At 37.0% G+C, this 19,184-nt stretch overlaps 1 protein-coding gene across 1 annotated transcript in view; it reads right to left on the bottom strand.

The window, feature by feature from the left end:
- The window catches only part of LOC150083080 (transmembrane channel-like protein 7), a 338,378-nt gene that overhangs the window by 98,912 nt on the left and 220,282 nt on the right, over positions 1 to 19,184 (bottom strand). Inside the window, exon 12 of the mRNA XM_090378384.1 lies at positions 1,898 to 1,995. Within this exon, the coding sequence (XP_090234510.1) occupies positions 1,898 to 1,995 (98 nt within the window). The remainder of the gene's footprint in view (positions 1 to 1,897; positions 1,996 to 19,184) is intronic.

Here is a 19,184-nt window from a genome sequence, read left to right as displayed (position 1 = left end):
CTTGACCAACACTTCAAATTCATCAAATTTATTTACTATACTTCTAGCATTGGTATACATGCAAGCATACATGCTCCTATGCCTATTCCTTGTTACCCTAACACATCCCATATACCCAACTATTCCATGATGACTGCCATCCATCCCTGAAACCCCCAACACCCCTCGCTCCAGGTCGCTTCTTATTCTAATAGAAGTTGTGCAAGAATCACCTTCACCTCTGCCTGCGGTTACTGTTAAACTATTAGTCTTTGTATCCCCCCAAACTAGCAGTTTTCCGACCCACCTAACACTGCCTCGATAGCATCAGCAAATATTCTTGCACCCTTTCTATTTAAGTGTATCCCATCCCTGTAGAAGCAATCTCTCCTGTTAACAAGTACAGTCCAGGCTGAAAAATATTCTACCCCTTGAGCCTTGCACAATCTTTCCAGGGCCGAATTGATCGACAAGGCTCTCATCATGTACTCCCTCCTATCGTGTCTGGGCAGAATTGCAGACACTTTCAAATTCAACCCTATTTCACGGCTTTTTTTCAACAGTGACCTGTACTTGTTGAGTAATTCCGCCGGTCTCCTAATATCATTAGTGCCAACGTGTACAACTATATCACCTTTTGTGCCCTTGAAAGATGATATCCGCTCTACAACGTCATCAACCTTTGCCCCTGGCAGACATACCCTGGTCCTGTTCCACCTATCCTTTTTACAAAGGATGTTCCCCGTTTCCCTGACAATAGAGTCACCAACAACTACTTGTTCCTGTGGGACCAGCGCATTCTGCCTTAGGGGTTGCCGCTGTGTTGCGTGATGACCAAGTGCAAGCTTTGGCGTTGATGTGGGCAGCTGAGAGCCTGATGGGTCCCTCAATTTAGATCTTTCGAGGGCATCCACCCTGTCCTTCAAACTCTCATATAGGCCCATAACAACGCTGAGTTGTCGCCTGATTTCCTTACACTCCTTACATCGCGCACACACAAAGACATCCCCCATGGCAATATCATGTTCCGTTCCAGAGAGTTCGGCAAACATTTCACAAGCTGCACATTTTTTTAGGCTGTGATGCGTTGGAGAATTGCCCCCCTCAGTTCTCCCCCGAGTCACAGCATTCCTGCCACTTTGTGCCCGTTGCTTTGCTGCTCTAGTTTGGGGCATGGTAGTTTAAATTAATAAAATCAATAAATTAAATGTCAATAGTATTTGAATAGAAATTATTAAATAGAAACAGTGAAGCGTATTACTATATAATTATGCGTTAGACCTACCTAGCTACCTCAATTAAAAAATTTGAATTCCCTACCACTATATCCAAAAACAATGGCTACAAAAATGGAACGAAATAACGGTTTTACCTATTGTAAGTAAAATCCACAAAAACTCTTTATCTAAATTAAAAATAAAAAATAACCAGCGTAACTATAACTACGTATTAAGTACAATATAAAATAACAATCATGTAAATAAAAGGTAATGTAACTTGTAATATGCACCCACTAACCTGGGTGGAGCAATTCTAATAAATTTCAAAGTGGTAAAAAAAAAAAAAAAAGTGCAGGTAATATTTGATGTGACCTCTTATCACTTATAATGTGTTGTATCTGCACAAGTGTGTGTGGGCTGAGAATAACTCATTAGGGAAAATGACACTGTGTGAAATCAGGCCATGAAAAATGCACTGCTAACAATGAAGTAATCAGCAGTGCACTTTTCACTCCTCCCAGAGGATAAAATAGCTTTTTTGAGGTATGGCATATGCATGCAGGTATGAACATTATCATTTGAAATGAAACTCTTATCTCTCCTGTGATGCATGGCTGTTACAGGACATAAACAGAAACATTTAAAAATATTTTTTTGAAATAACATTGAAAGAAAAATAAAAGAACTTTTAATTTTACCTTCTAGGGAATCCAACCAGGAAGACTATGATAAATGTGACAATGAAATCCATGATCATCAATTTATATAACTGTTGTCCTACAAAGGTTTCCCAGCACTATCAGAATATGAAATTTCAGTAATAGTACTTCACTTCATACATGTATTATAGTGAAATTAAGCAATAAAAGATTTACAAATACAGTAAAACCCAGATAAGAAGTTTTCCAAGGAACTATAGGTTTAGAACTTCTTATGTGGGAAAACTTCTTAGAAGGGAAAGTGACCTAAGAGTATGAAATATTAACTACACAAATAAAAATGAAAAGATACACATACATAAGTTAAAGATGATTTTTAAGTACTATTTTGGAATTTATAAATTTTTACTCTGCTTATGGGAAACATTTTTAAACTGAAGATTTCTAATTGCTTAACATTCTGCTATTGGTAAACTCATTGCCAAGTTGGAAGAATTAGCTCCTTTGTGGTTTCAACATACATTAAAAGGTCACAATTACAAAAAGAGAGCAACAATCCACGAAGTAATTCAGAATTCTTCACAACCATCAGAACTTAACGCGGTCTACATTGAAAACAATTGCAATATTAACATTAATGTTCTTGTTTATACTCTGGCACGACCACTAGGTGAGTGGAGTTTACGACAAATCAATCAATACAAACGGTAATCGTATTTAGCAGTCACAGGCTTGAACCCCGGTCCACTCAAAGAGCATGGCTACTGCACTCCCGCCCCTGACCACTCAGCTACGTCACACTATGTCACTTGCATTACATCAAAATGTTTATACTAAAAAGGTTTTAGCACTGAAAGCCTCAGACCATGGAAAATTCACTAATTGAACAAGTTAGTGCTTAGTATCATTTTAGTTCGTATTAAACCACCAAAGTAGATGAAATAGCATAGTTTCTGTTATATCTTATATTGTGAATGCCTTTGCAGTGAGTTGCCCTGACATTAAACTACCTCAAATAAGCAATGCTTTAACAATGGATTCTCGAATAGGCAAAACTTCGCCAATGGATTCTCAGCAGATACTACCACCCCACCACCCCTGGGTGGTGGTATCAGCCAATTACCAAATGTTTATATTGTTTAATATTAAAAATAAATAATTTCTATATTTAAAAAACGTATTAAGTGGGAAAACGTCATTATAATAATACACTGTGCATTATTTATCACAAACTTTTTATGCAGGAAAACGTTTTACCCAGGAAACTTCTTATGCAGGAAAATAATACATTACAACATACAGAGATGAAATTGGGATTTCAGAAACCAAACCTAATCTAGCACAGGGAAAAACTTCTTATGCGGGAATTTCTTATCTGGGTTCTACACTGTATTTCATTTACAAAAAAAATATATCATACAGAAATTTTAATAATCACAAAAATCAACGAGGTCTAACTTTTTTATTTTTATTTATTTATTTTGGCTGGTACAGCATAAGCCATAGGTTTCCTTGCACCATGTGGCCATTGCTAATACTAATACTCTAACAAGATTTTTCAAATGAATAACAAGTAGTGAAGCCATTATTCAGCCATTGAGAACTATGATAACATAAGATTAAAGGAACACACACACACGGACAGACAGACAGTTGTTGTTATTTGGTTTTTAGGAGCATTAGCAACTAAGGCCATATTGCTCCAGGAATATGCGGTGGTCATTCCCTGACCTTTCCGCATCCTCCGTATTTGGTGGTGACAGGCTCGAACCCCAGTCTAATCAAGAAGCGTCCAGGTTACCATGTTGTTGCACATTGGTATGAACAATTCAAATGTGGAAGAAACTGTGCATGATGAAGAAATCCCATGATATCCAGCAACTACTGTAACACAAGAAAATGTTGCAAAAATTGAGGCAATAATCCTGGAATATTGGAGTATTAGTGTCAAAGAACTAGCTGCAAAGCAGCTAGTTCTTTACAAATTAGTGTAAAGTCTGTGGAAAACATCCATCAGCAGTTGGAGATGAGTAAAGTGTCTGCTAGATGAGTTGCCATACTTCTGATCCCTTACAAGAAGGTAAGACCACAATGTGCATATGAAATGTAAATGTGCCAGGAAAAACTGAAATATTGCCATATTCTGCTTATTTCTCTGACTTTGCATACTGATTTCTTCCCCTTCCCTGTCCTGAAGTCCTTCCTTCACAGAAAACACTTTACTTCTGATTATTAGGTAATAATCTGCTGCATGGTTTGAAGGACAATCAGAGGACTTCTACAAAACTGGCCTACGGAAGTATATTGAGAGGTGGTGAAAATGTGTCAATTTGTTTGGTGACTATGATGAAAAGGCGTAATACACAGTGTTTGTTTCAACCTTCTATCACAACTACCTCTGGGTGAATACAAATTTATTTGAACCCCTCCCCCAGAAGTATAATTTTTGAATATTTTCTTTTGTGTACAGGATAATGAATATTGTAATATTTTATGAGGATGCTTTGATGTGGAGAAGGAAGGAATACTGCTGAAGGCAGTTCTCCTACAAATCAGGTTGTCATTCAAGCACTGTGTGGAATATATGCAGACCTAACCGTAGCTCGACAGAATGCCATAGGAGATGCCATTCCATTTGTACTAGGTGTGTAGAGTGAGTAAATTAAACAGAAATTTAGCATTTTGCTGAATGAATTCAAGTGCTTGAAGGAATAAAATCAGGGGATTCTTCAAGTGCCTGGTGGTCTGCCTTAATGTTGGAGCCCACCCTCATGCATGCACCTGCGTGGAAGGATGATATTGTAGAACGATTATCATCTTTTAAGAGCACAAAGGGTGATATTGTTGTAACCAATGATTTTAACACAGGCATTCTGAGACTTTATTTAACATATGAATGTGATGTTGAGAATAAGTCACATTAGAGCAGAATTTGAAAGAGTCTATAGAATTTTTTCATCAATGACAGGAGGGAGTTTACGATGTGGGCTCTCTCAATCAATTTGTATCTCAAGAATTCTTTTTAGAATGGCCAGTACTCTTTAACAGACAGGACTATTTCTAAAGGGATGGGATTCACTTAAAAAGAAGTGCAGTGCAAGAATATTTGTTGATGATATCTAGGCAATGTTGGGAAGGTCAGAAAACTAAAGTTAATTGTTAGTATAGGGGAGAAAAGAGTTCATTAAAAAATAATATAATGAAAGCCAAAAGAATAGTTGGAATTGAATCTTGTATTGCTTCTGCTGTGACAAACAGTAGCCTGAAAAGTATGAGAAAGGAAATTATATGCTTATTGGAGGTTCACATGGGACAATAAATTACATGGGATGTACAAATCTTCCTAAAAACATGAATTAGAATACATTTAGTTGTTTATATGGTACTGCAAGATGTATCATAAATAATTTTGATGATGAGGCTGCAGTACTGGTTACAACATCAAATTCTGAGATTATAACTATAATGGAAAAATGGTGTCACTCTGATAGTGTGGATGTAAAATTTAGACAGGGCAATTATAATGTACAGAGAGACAAATACACTGGTGTGCAAAACTTAAGGACCAACACTATTTCTAAAGATTACAACCACAAAATCTTTACTTAAGGTACTGTTTACTGATGAGAGTAGATTCAGTCTCAGCAGCGATTCTGGATGTCAGCTAAGCTGGCGAGAGGTTGGCACATGGTATGACCCTGCAAACATCACTGAAAGGGGCCACTATGGCGGTCGAGGTGTTCTCATTTGGGGAGGTGTTATCTTGGATGGACGTACACAACTCCAGATACTGGAAGGTGGTACTGTGACCAGTGAACGCTACTGTACTGAGGTAATCCTTCCCTATGTGTGTCTGTTCCGAGGTACCATTGGTCCCGAGTTCGTGTTTATAGATGATAACACCACACCCCATCGCACTGCAGCTGTTGATATGCTTTTGGAAAGTGAGGACATTGTTCGTATGGATTGGCCTGCCCGTTCCTAAGATCTAAATCCCATCGAACACATATGGGATGCTCTGGGGAGATGCCTAGCGGCATGTCCACACCCACCAGAAAATGTTCACCAGCTGAAAATGGAGCTGATAGAGGAATGGACGATGTTACCACAAGAACTTATCAACAACACTGTTCTAAGTATGGACAGGCAGTGCAAAGCCAGCATCGACATTAGGGGTGGTCATATCTCCGACTGAGGACCACCTCTGTCCCTTTGTTCCATCTTTGGCAGTGATGCATCTGTATCATGGCAGTCAGTGCTATGTTGCCATTTTTGAATAAAGTCCCTCTATACCATTTTGTTTCTGTTGTTTCCTTCATCATTTCTGTACCTCATGAGGTTCCTTTGGTATGCTTTCCCCATATCCAGGCCACTCCTATGAGAAGCTACAGGTGAAAACCTGGCTGGTCCTAAAATTTTGCACACCAGAGTATGATATGGAGATTATGCCATTGTTCAAGAAGCACATTGATTTAGAAATGGTACAACCAGTAGACTGCTGTGTCAGTCTACTGGTTGCTGTGCTGAGTCAGTCTGCTGTGGAAAAACCACTGTGAAAACAAAGATGAGAGCAGTAGTATTATAGGCCAAATGACTGTGTATAGTTTAATGATAAACTGTACAGTGAAACTGGGAGGGTTGGCAAGTCAGAATATCTTATCATGGAGAATTTTAATTTTCCAGACATCACTGATTATAACATGTGCAGTAGCAGAATATTTCTGGCTTTAATATATGATTTCTTCCAATACTAACATGTCAGAGATGCAACAAGAGAAAACAATACTCTTAATCTGGTAATCAGCAGTGATTCATCAAGTATTAAGAATCATCAAGTAGAGGTATGTTTAATTGGCAATGACCATAGTGTACAGTGGGCAATTATTTAAAGAAATACTACTAAGGAAGGGATTTAAACTTTTTTCAATGGTACAAACTGATATACAAAAAAAACATAAGTGCCAAATGGTGTTCAGAGACGTAATCATGGCGGCTAATAAAAATTTTGTACTACAAATAAAAATTAGTGCGTAATCAAATTACTCTGAGAGTTAGGTAGGCTAAGGCAGATTATGAGATGTCTTTGGTTAAGAGTGCAAAGAAAACCAGAAAGGAACTCTTTGGAATTCTTTTCCGCTAAGAGGTGAATCAGACTGGTCCAATGGATATGAATAACATTGCTACTGATGATTCTGTAAAGATTGCTGATAAAATTAATAATTATTTTGCACTTATAATTATGCATAAAGAAGATTTTTGAGACAAGATTAATACAAGTCTATGTAATAATGATTGAGAGTTAAACGATTTTATAATAACAAAAAAGTGTAAGAGAAATTGCTTCAGCTAAAAGTGGACAAAGCATCAAATTTATCTCCCATTCACAAGGGTGGTTCAAAGGGTGAAGTAGGTAACTACAGACCTGTAAGTTTAACCTTTGACAGGGAAAATAATAGGGTCAGTGGTTTAATGACAGGTCATCTTGATAGTAGTAGTACCATAAGGCAATCACAGCATAGGTTTAGTAAATTGTAGCTGTCATGAAAAGGACTGTTCTCCTACGTGCACTGGATAAGCATGTTTGAAAAATCGGCAAAAATTAATTCAAAATTGTTCACTCTTTGATGCCACCTTTATTTTTCATCTTTTCTGAACACAACTATGAAAGGTCCATTTTTACATTAAAAAACAATATATATATATATATATATATATATATATATATATATATATTTTTTTTTTTTTTTAATTAATTTTTGAAGTTATAACTCCCTTTAGATCTGTTGGTGAGTGAAACACAAATTAAAAAACTGTGTGCTTCTACAAACATGTAAAACTAGATGCCACTGTCAATAACATGAGTATTCTACCTGAAATGTGAACATCAATGAAATGCGTGTACACCAATGCTAGGAGTTTAGTAAATAAATTTGATGAATTTGAGGTATTGCTCAAAACATCAAAGGCAGATATTGTTGGGATTTCAGACACGTGGTGTCACACAGATATAAGGAATGCAGAACTGGAATTTGGGGAGTACAATGTCTACAGAAAGGATAGACAGGATAGAAAGGGAGGAGGGATTGTGCTATTAGTTAAGAAATACATAAAATCCAAGGAAGTGAAGCCAGTCGACATCGCTGGACAGTGCAGTGTCGAGTCAGTTTGGTGTGACGTAAGCATTGGGAGATCAAAATTGAGAGTAGGAGTGTGCTATAGGCCTAATGACTCTGATGAGTATAATAAGAAACTGTACAGGGAAATAGAGTGGGCCAGTAAATCAGAGAGTCTTATAATGGGGGATTTTAATTTCCCAGATATTGACTGGAATTTGGGGGCTGGTCACTCACACACTAGCAAGGCTTTTGTGGATTTATTGGATGATTGTTTTCTACATCAGCATGTTTGGGAGGCAACTAGAGGGAGTAATACTCTTGATTTGATTATCAGTAGTGATTCTTCATGCATTAAGAATCTGCAGATAAATGAACCACTAGGTGGCAGTGATCACAGTGTGCTGAGGTGGGATTTATTCAAAGAGGTAACTACCATTAGGAGTAAAGAGAAGGGTTATTGCTTTCGTAAAGGTGACTACGATGGACTGAGACTATTTAAATTCTATACAGTGGGACCAACTGATGATGTTACCAACAGCAAATTCAAAATGGGAAGCATTCAAAGAACTTATCTTGGAAGCTACTAGTCTTTACATACCAACTAAGAAATACTGTTCAAGGTTTAGGCCTAAATGGATGTCAGATGAACTAATGAGACAAATGGGAGAGAAGAAAAATGCATGGGATACCTACAAATTAACACGTGACACAGAAGCCTATGATAGATACAAGTTGATCTGTAACCAAGTTACAAAGGAGGTTAGGCAGACGAAGGCAGATTACGAGATATCTTTGTCAAGGGATGCAAAGAAAAACAGCAAAGAGTTCTTTACTTATGTAAACTCTAGAAGGAAGGGGATGAATCAGATTGGTCCACTGTTGATGATCCTGCTCAGGTAGCTAACAAACTAAATGAATATTTTGCATCAACATTCACACATGGGGAGTTATTTAGTGAGGGGAATGCCAGAGGTGTATTCAACTCTGGCAGTAAGCTAGAGAATCTTGTAATCTCTGAGAGTAAAGTGGAGGAGAAATTGTTGAAGATAAACACAAGAAAGGCACCTGGTGTGGATGGGATCTATCCAGTTATATTAAAGGAGGCAGCAAAGGAAGTAAGCAAACCCTTAGCCATAATTATGAGAGCTTCCTTGGACTCAGGGGAGGTACCCATGGACTGGAAATGTGCAAATGTGACCCCAATTCACAAAGGAGGATCAAAGGCTGACACAAGTAATTATAGACCTGTGAGTTTAACTTCTGTTCCCAGAAAATTAATGGAGGCACTGGTTAAAGAAGCACTGCAGGATCATCTAGACAAGACTTCAGTTATAGCTCGGACACAGCATGGTTTTGTTAAGGAGAAGTCTTGCCTGACCAATTTGATTGGATACTATGATGCAGTCACAAAAGAACTGGATGCAGGGAATAACTTTGATATTATATACTTGGATCTTAGAAAGGCTTTTGATACTGTTGCACATGGAAGACTGCTGCACAAATTGTGGCATTGGAGGAAAATTGCTGCTATGGATAAAGGGGTGGTTGAGGGGGAGAAGACAGAGAGTGGTAATCAATGACACTGCTCATCGTGGACTAATGTTATTAGTGGAGTCCCTCAGGGTTCAGTATTGGGTCCATTATTGTTTTCTGTATTTATAAATGATATTGATGATGGTATATCAAGCTTAATGTCCAAGTTTGCAGACGATACGTAGGTTGGCAGGGTTGTCAAGGACACTACTGACACTATGCTGCTGTAACAGGATCCAGAAAGGTTGAGCAGATGGGCTGAGAGGTGGCAAATGAAGTTTAACATTGACAAATGTAAAGTACTACATATGGGAAACAGTAACCCCAGAGCAACATATGAACTCTGTGGTACTACACTGACAGTGGTAGAGAATGAAAAGGACCTGGGGGGGGTGGTTGTGCAGGCAGATATGAAGTTCTCTGAGCAGTGCAGACAGGCTGCAAGAGGTGCTCATGGTGTATTGTTAATGATATATAGGAATTTTTCTAGCAGGGATAAGGAGGTGATTATTCCCTTGTATAAGGCAATGGTCAGACCACACCTAGAGTGGTCTGACCATTGCCTTATACTGGCCTCGAAGCCTCATTTGAAGAAGGATGTAGAGCTGCTGGAATGAGTACAGAGGAGGGCAACAAGATTAGTGAATGGAACAAAGGGGTGCTCTTACGAAGAAAGGCTTAAGTTTTGCAAATTGCAGTGTCTGGAGACTAGGCACTAGCGAGGTGATCTGATAGAGGTGTATAAAGCCTTGAATGGTTTAAGCATGCTCAATGCTGATGGGATTCTTCCTGTTGCTCAGAATAATCACCTGAGAGGGTATAAATTCAAATTGAGGAAAGACAGATGTAGGCTAGACATGCGGAAATTTGCCTTTAGCCAGCGGGTGGTTGGTTGGTGGAACAGACTTCCATCCCTTGTCGTGGAAGTTGATAGCCTAAATAAGTTTAAGGCTCAGCTGGACAGGTATTTCGAACGAACAGAAGGGTGAAGTGGAAGTGGTTATTATTATTTTTTTTTATTTATTTATTTTATTTTATTTATTTTATTTTTTTTTATTTATTTATTTTATTTTATTTATTTTATTTTTTTTTATTTATTTATTTTATTTTATTTATTTTATTTTTTTTGGCTGATGCTGCATAAGCTTGCTTTCTTGCATCAAATGCCTCTACTAATGCTAATGCTAATCAACAATTTAATTCAAGACAATGCTTTAATGTCTTGAAGTTGGAGAGCATAATCATTAAAACCAGATCACTATTAGTAATTGTATGACATTTATAGATAATAATGCTTAATTATTGAATTTTTCCTAAAAATTGTGCAATAATTAACAGATTTATGGAATTTCAATGGAGAAATTAAAGAAAACTCTTTTAAAAACAGTTATTAGAAGTTCCAGCTGTGTGGATGAGCATAAATTGCTGAAATATTGTTTGGGGTCTCATCGACCCTGCATGATAAACTCAGGGTTAAAGAAATATTATGGCTCTAATCTTATTAGCTACACAAGTAATTAGAACTGGATGCGAAGAATAAATTCAATGTCATATAGACAGATTTCACTAAAGCCTTTGATGCTGTATTATCATATGATTACTATATAACTAGAAGCAATGTGGCATTAGGCGCTTATTAGTGCAACAGATAAAGGGATGGTTTAGTGGTATGGAGACAGAGTGAATTCCACATTTTAAAATATTTTATTTTAAAATATTAAAACTGTCCTTTACAGTTTTAATATTTATTAATGATATTGATTGAGGTAGCTATTTCAAGTTTTCTGAAGATACAAAGGTGGGCACAGAGGTTAATGACAGTAATAAAGGTGTGCTACGTCAAGAGGATCTAGATAAACTAAGCAGGTGGGCTGGAAAATGGCAATGATAAATGTAAGGTACTGTACAGAACCCTAAAACTAAATAAAGTGCACATTGCTCTAGTTATCAGGAGATTCCACTATCAGGAAAGTGGGTAACATTTTTTTTGTAATAAGGGTAGATGGACTAGAACCAGGGTATGTCTTCTAGAAGCAATAACTGAGGGAGTCACCAATAGATTATCAGATTTTAAGGGGGGGGGTAAACAGAATTATTTTCACATGAGGACTAATGATCTTAAACACAAGAACTGATGATCTGTTGAATAAATACAGGACCATGCTGAAAAAATGCCATGAGTTATGTCACAATATGCGTCTGCAATTCTGATGGGGTACAATAGGAGAGACTATATGCTGAAAGCCTTGTAGATAGTTCAAGAATTCTTGCCAATATCATTGAGGATACCTTAAGAGTTCAGGTAAACTGTTAAAGCTTGGGAAGGTTTTTTTTTTTTTTTTTGATTTGGTAGTTGTTGGCGCATCGGCTTCTGTGGCCATATTGCACCTCCCAAAGTTTTTGCAGTACTTTGATCCAAGCCCGAGGCGGGAATCGAACCCGCGACCTTTGGGTTGCTGGGCAGGTACTTTACCCACTCGGCTAGCCCGGTCGGCAGCTTGGGAAGGTAAGAACCAATATGGCTATCTGATGACATGTCAAAGTAACACTTGGACACATCTCAAAAGTTCTTCTTGTCTATTGCCACAGCAGCCAATATTGGCAAGATGTTCTAAGGATAGCAAGGATTCAAAAGAATGAGAAGCCGATGTTAGGGGAAACAAACTTAAACAACCTCAAGGCATATGTCATCTTAGGGTGGTAAATGATGTGTTTACAGTAATTTTAGGAGTGTCATTATTAAAATAAGTGAAATTGAACTCCTGGTTAAGAAAACTAATGCTGATATAACAGGGCTAATCGAAACATGGTGTTACCTCAAAACAGGAGATGACAAGTTTTACTATGGTATGTATAATGTTTTTAGGAAGGAGAGACAGAATAGAAGGGGAGAGATGGGTCATGCTTCTTATCAAAAGTAGCTTAAGCACTTTTACTTATACTTATTTATACTTTATCTATTCTTATACTTAATTTCTGAATCTGGAGGGGGGGGTTGATTTAGATAGCTTAAGCACTACTAAAGCTTCCCCAGATTCAGAAGTTAAGTATGCTAGTATGGAATACGTGTGGTGAGAGATAGTTGGAAGCAAAGATATAATCAGAGTGAGAGTAATAGAGGATGAGAGGAAAGGGTGAGAAGGTTGTCCCTGTCTTATTATGGGTGATTTAAATTTTCTCCTAATTGACTGGAGCAAGTGGGAGAGAAACCCAAAATGGAGAACAAAACGTTCTGATCACCACAGTGAACTTTTGATGAATTTTGTTTCAAGATGACAGTTATTTTTATCTACATGTTAGGAAAAGTAATAGTGACAACAATGTTCCAGACCCGATCATCACTCATGAACCAGATAACATCATAAGGCTGACGGTACAGAAAGCATTAGAATAGAATGATCACAGAGTTCTAAGTAGGATGAAAGTGGGGGAGAGAGAGCTTATTAAAGGCAAAGAAAAGGGTTTTAGTTTGAGGAAAGTAGATTATGATAGCATAGCTTGAGGTAATACATGGGCTCTATCAAACGGGAGACAGTAAATGGTAGAGGTCTTTGTGGGCTTGGACCTCGAGGTGGGTCTAGGTCTCGTAAAACAAATCATAATCAAGCTCCGGTCGGACCGAGTAGCACAGATAACATTTGAGTTTAGGTATGGTTGGGTAACATTTGGGTTCAAATTTTATGAAACATTATAAGTATTTCAGGCTTCCTCGAGCCATTTTTATTCCAAAGAAAAAGTTATTTGTATTAGCAGGTAACTCATGATAAAGAAAACATTGAACAGAAAGTTATCTGTCACTGTTTGTGCTGCAATTGAGGACAATACATCGACTAGGAATACCCGATTGGTACTAGAGAAAGGGGAAATCCCATATTATTATAAGCAGACTATTCAATGGAGCTAAATAAAACACATGTTAAAATGTGGAAAAAATAGAGAATTGTTTACACAGTGAAATGCAATCAAGGTAAACTGCCTTGGCCATGAAATGAGGGTATTAACATGCTGAAAAAAATCAGCATGTTAATAATCCCTTCTTTCCCCCTTATTTGAATTGAAAAGTCCAATGTCAACAAATATCTTCTTTCATCGTCTTAACCTCAAACCCAAGCATGGTACTAAGTACTATAGGTTCTAATACCTCTCGTGTTTGGTATAAAAAAAAAAAAAAAAAGTTAATATTTGTAACAGATCAAAGAACCAAATTCTATGCACCCTTCAGTTGTGAATCAGGATAAACTGAAGTTCACATATGGTCAACACCATTCTAAGAAACACCTTCAAAAAGGAAATTCCAGGAAACAAACTTACCTCATGTTAACTTATTAACACTTTAGATTAAAGATGTTTTGATACATCTCAAACAGTCTGGTCTTGTAGATCACCTGAAAAACCATCATTCATCAAGGGTGTGAATCACGTTGATATAGCAGAATAAATATGTATAGATCATTTGATGCTAATTATCAAGATAGTGAAAACATTCTAAGAGAATGCTGAGAAGAAGACAATGTCTCATTTGACATGAGACCCTACAGATGTTGGTGAACTTTCTTACACCATTCAAAGACACTTCATTGCAACTTGAAGCAGATATGTATGTAACACTTCTGCTTGTTCTGCCAACAAGACTTAATTTGCTAAATCTCTTAAACGTGTTATACTGGTTTCAGACACTAATGAACTAACTGAATTAAGAAATCGTGCTTGTGATTCTGAATGAAAAATTCAAAGTACATAAATTGCACAGAGTCATTTTATTCTTGTGGCCAAATTTCTGCCAGTTAAGATTGCTTTCAAGCAAGGAATAAGAAGAAACAAAGGGTGAATGTGCAAAATTTAACTGAAAGGTTTAAATGTGATGAAGCATTCCAAACCATTGCCATTAACATCAAGAAATCTTTGCAAGGAAAGTGTGAGCAACAGTGATCAACACATAAGAAAGAATCCAAAGATTCTTTCATGTTGATTACTGTTGTGTTCAAAGATGCAACTGAAGAGTTGAAAAATCAAGAAGATGAAATCAAGCCATATATGAATATTGATATAGATCATGTTGAATGTTATGACTTACTTGACTGGTGGAGAAACACAGACAGGAATTCAAGTTTGCTATTGAGAACTGCCAAACCTGTACTTTGTGTACCTCCCACTAGCATTGTGTACCTCCCACTAGGAGCATTCAAGTGTCCAGCCTGTTTAAGTAGTGAACGTGTTAATTCCATTCAGTTTTTACACAACAATATAGAAAAATTCACCGGAAGGATGTTCACAGCTTGAAAGTACATCAAATGAAGTGAGATGATAATTTATTTAACCCTTCATTGATTTAGCCTTTAAATGTTTGCAACCCCATGTTTATTTTTAATTTTTGGATTTTTGTAGTTTTTTTTCTCCCTTTGAAATACTCCCATCTAAAAGCACTGAAGAATATATTTATGTGAATTTAATAGTCTTGTCTTTAACAGTAAGCTTTGTACATAATGATTACAGAAAATACACTTGGAACCTGACACCACAGTTTTCACATCACTGAACTGTATTTTTCATCAGTCTATTCAATCACACACAATTGGAATTGTTATTACATGTAAGAACATCAGGGGAATTATAAATAACTTGATTAATCTTGATCAGCTGTGATGTAGAAAAAAATCCTAACAAAATTGGTGGTGTGTATGGAAAGGTACATCACTCGATAGCCAAGTTAAGAGATCTGAATGGATTTGGCAGGCCTTGTATTCATGTTTCGTCCAGGTTCAATCATATTAATGATAATGAGAATGCTATTTGTTATGCTGATTTTTATAGCTCAGCCATATCTGATAATTACTGGTGCGACTTTAATTCAACTTTCCTTTCCTTTTAATTCGACTTTAATCCCCATTCCAGCATTGAAATAATAGATCAGGCTAATAATCCTCACCATTTGTTATGGTTAGAGGCCCTCCATGTAGCTGTGGCAGGTTCCACTATCAATTGTAATAGTGGAACCCACATAGATCCAATTATGGAGGCACCCATTTAACAACATGATGAGAAGTGGAGACCTAATAACTCGCCTAACATACATCGCAGCAACAATATAGTTGACCTGCTGTTGCAGGCTTCAGTAAGTTGACAAAGAGGCTCATTGCCTCAAAAAGCTACTTGCCCCATTTGCTTGATTTTATGTTTTTAATCCGACTTTGTATTTTAATGTTCTTAATTCATTTGTTTTAAATTTATTCTTAACACAGAATAATTTTTAATTCTGTCTTTTTAATTTTTAATTAAATATTTTTGTTTTGATAAACTTTTGGATTTTATCTTAGTTTATTAGTTGTCAGTTGAGGCAATATTGTTTTAGTATAGGATATGAGCATGTCTAGAAATCTGAGTGTTGTCAAAGATAAGCATTGGAGCAAAAGAATGGTTTTTGAGAGCATAACACAGAACCAAGTTTTAGATGGATTGAAATTAACGAAGCTATCCTAGCTCCAATGGAGAATTACCTGCAGATTAGCATTTAAGGAATTAGTAGTAGATATATGAGAAGTTAATGCTGTTTGTGCAGGGTTATGTTTCTCAAACTGGAAGGTAGAATGCAAAAAACAGTGGGCAGTAAATGAGCTTCCATCTTATCATTTGCCCACTGTTTTTTTCACCAGTGGATCGACAATGATTCCAAATTATTCCATTTGCTTGGATATAAGCAAATTTTAAAGTGGAATAAGAAAGTTTAAAAAGGCAACAAAGAAGAGGAGAAAGCTCAACAGCACAGGCTTTGAGAAAAAGTGGAGAAATACCATCAGGAACTGGTGCTTTCTTGGTATCAAGACTGTTCGAAATTCTGCTGACTTCCTTTTGGTAGAAGACTACAGGAGGCATTGAATGGAGTGTACTGGGAATGGTAGGAGGTGGGTACCAAGATCATCAATACAAGAGTTAGAATAAAAGTAGAATGTCCAGTAGTTTGACTTTATCTTTGGCTGAGGTGGCACTAGAACCATCAGGTTTTAACAGAGGTAGGAGTAGAGTCGGCTAAAAGCTGTGGCTGCTAGGTTTGGCAAGAGACCAAAGCTATTGGCTGTAACTTTGACTACCATTTAGACAAAAAGCAAGTTTTCTACTCTTAGCCTCTTCAGAATCTTTACAATTGTCATGAGCTATGGTGTAGACAGAAAATGAACCTTCATGCAGGAGGGAACTAACAAAAAAAAAAAAGTAAAAGGTTTCTAGTGGTAGGAGCCAACAAACAACAAATGTTATGATGGGAGGTGAAAGAGGGAGAGTAGGAGTGTGGTAATGAAGTTAAAGGGCTAGTGTGCCTATGTGTGTGTGGTGGGGGGGGGGGGGGGGAATTGCACTGTGGTCAGTGGCTCTGTTTTCTTTCTTTTTTACTCAATTTTTTCCTTTTTACAGAAAGGATAGACAAGAGAGGAGAGGATGGGGGTTATGCTCTTAGTTAAGAAGCACAAAAAATCGAAGGCAGTGCATCCAGTCAACATGGGTTGGCAGTGCAATAATATTGAGTGAGTTTGGTGTGAGATAAGCACTGGGAAAGCAAAAATTAGAGTTAGAGTGTGTTATAGGGCTAATGACTGTTATGATGAGAACAGCGAACAAATGTACAGAGAAATAGAGTGGGCCAGTAAATCAGAATGTCTTATAACTGCGGATTTTAACTTTCCAGATATTGACTGGAATTTGCGGGTTGGTCTCAGATTAGCAAGACATTTGTAGATTTATTAGATGACTGTTTTTCTATAGCAGCATGTTAGAGAGGCAACAAGAGGGAGTAATACACTTGAACTGATTATTAGCAGTGAATAATGGTAAGAATATGCAGATAAAAGAACCACTACGTGGCAGTGATCACAGAATATTGATTTGGGATTTACTTAAAGATGTAACTAACATCAAAGGTAAAGGGAATGGTTTTTGCTTTTGTACAGGTGACTACAGTCATTTCAGACAGTTTTAAAATTCTATACACTGGGACAGGGCCGACACTAGCATTTGTGATGCCCGAGGCAAAACCTTGTAAAGGTACCTAATTCATATGATATCGTAACATGCATATCTATGCAGTACCACATCTAGCAGCACCTATTTTGTGCCTCACTTGTGCACCCCTAGTGCTGGCTTTGCACTGCAACCAAATAATGATGTTACCATCAGAAAATTCTAAATGGGAAACATTTGGGGAATTAATCATAGAAGCTACTTGGCTTTTCATATGAACTAAGAAATATATTTCAAGGTTTAGGCCTAAATGGATGTCACACGAACTGAGGAAACTTGTGGAAGAGAAGAAAAATGCATGGGATGCATATAAATTATCATGCAACAGAGAAGCCTATGGTAGATATAAACTAGTCTCTAATCAAGTCACAAAAGAGGTAAAGCAATCAAAGGCAGAATACGAGAATCTTTGGCAAAGATGCAAAGAAAAACAATAAAGACTTTTTTGCTTATGCAAACACTAGAAGGAAGGCGATGAATCACATTGGTCCACTTGATATCAATGGTTTGACTGTTGATGATCCTGCTCAGATTGCTGACAAACTAAATGAGTGTTTTGCATCTACATTCACACATGTGGAATTGTTTAGGGAAGGGGATGCCACAAGTTATCTAACTCTAACAGATAGCTCAATAATTTTGTAATAACTGAGAGGAAAGTGGAAGAGAAATTGAAATTAAGCATAAGAAAGGAACCTGGAATGGATGGAATCTATCTAATTATATTAAGGGAGGCAGTGAAGGAAGTATGCAATCTCTTAGCAGTAATTATGGGAGCACCCTTGGATTCAGGGGAGGGGTCCTCACATAATGGAGATGTGCAAATGTATCAGCAACTCACAGAGGGGGTATCAAAGAGTGATACAAGTAATTACAGATCTGTCAGTTTAACTTCTGTTCCAGGGAAAATAATGAAGTCACTGGTAAAAGAAGTAATGCAGAATCATCTAGTCAAGACTGCAATTATAATTCAGACACAGCATGAGTTTGTTAAGGAGAAATCCTGTCTGACCAGTTTTAATGGATACTACAATATGGTGACAAAGGGACTGACTACAAAAAATAATTTTGATATCATATCTGATGGTAATTCGTTCCACAAAACCCATTGTATGTTTCATATATTGTAAGTTGAAACCAATAATACACTAATTTCCTGCAATTCATTCCGCAACAACACATAAAATAGGTATTTCTTACATGTGGAATTGTAATGATTATTAAATAATCATTATAAATGATTATTTAATAAATAGTTATAAAACATCTTAAAATAAAAAACAAACAACAAATTAACATTTAACTTAGACTTGAGGTGCAGAGCTGATGAAATCAATGGTGGTGGGTCTATATCAAGCATCAGGTGTCTTTTCAGTCTTTTATTGCTACTGGCAAAGAAACTGTCCAAAGTGGACTATTTTTGACGACATTTTTTGTAGCTTCCTGAAGAAAGAAATGACATGGTCTTCTGTTTTAACCGTCATGAGTTCTGTGTTTTCAATGTCAGGGTGTTTTTTACCACTTCTCTTAAACACTCCCAACAAGAAATGACAGTCTTCAGCTGACACTTTTTGAGTGCCTTCTTTCCTCCTCTCCAGTGTCACTCTATAATTTGCTCCAGCTCTTGTAGTTCCTCTGTTGTAAGCTCATGCCCATGAGCATCAGTAAGG

Source organism: Mastigoproctus giganteus, chromosome 7 (assembly GCF_048544385.1).
Source record: "Mastigoproctus giganteus isolate SK-2022 chromosome 7, ASM4854438v1, whole genome shotgun sequence".
NCBI classification, from domain to species: Eukaryota; Metazoa; Arthropoda; class Arachnida; order Uropygi; family Thelyphonidae; genus Mastigoproctus; species Mastigoproctus giganteus.
This window is presented reverse-complemented; position numbering and strand designations above follow the sequence as displayed.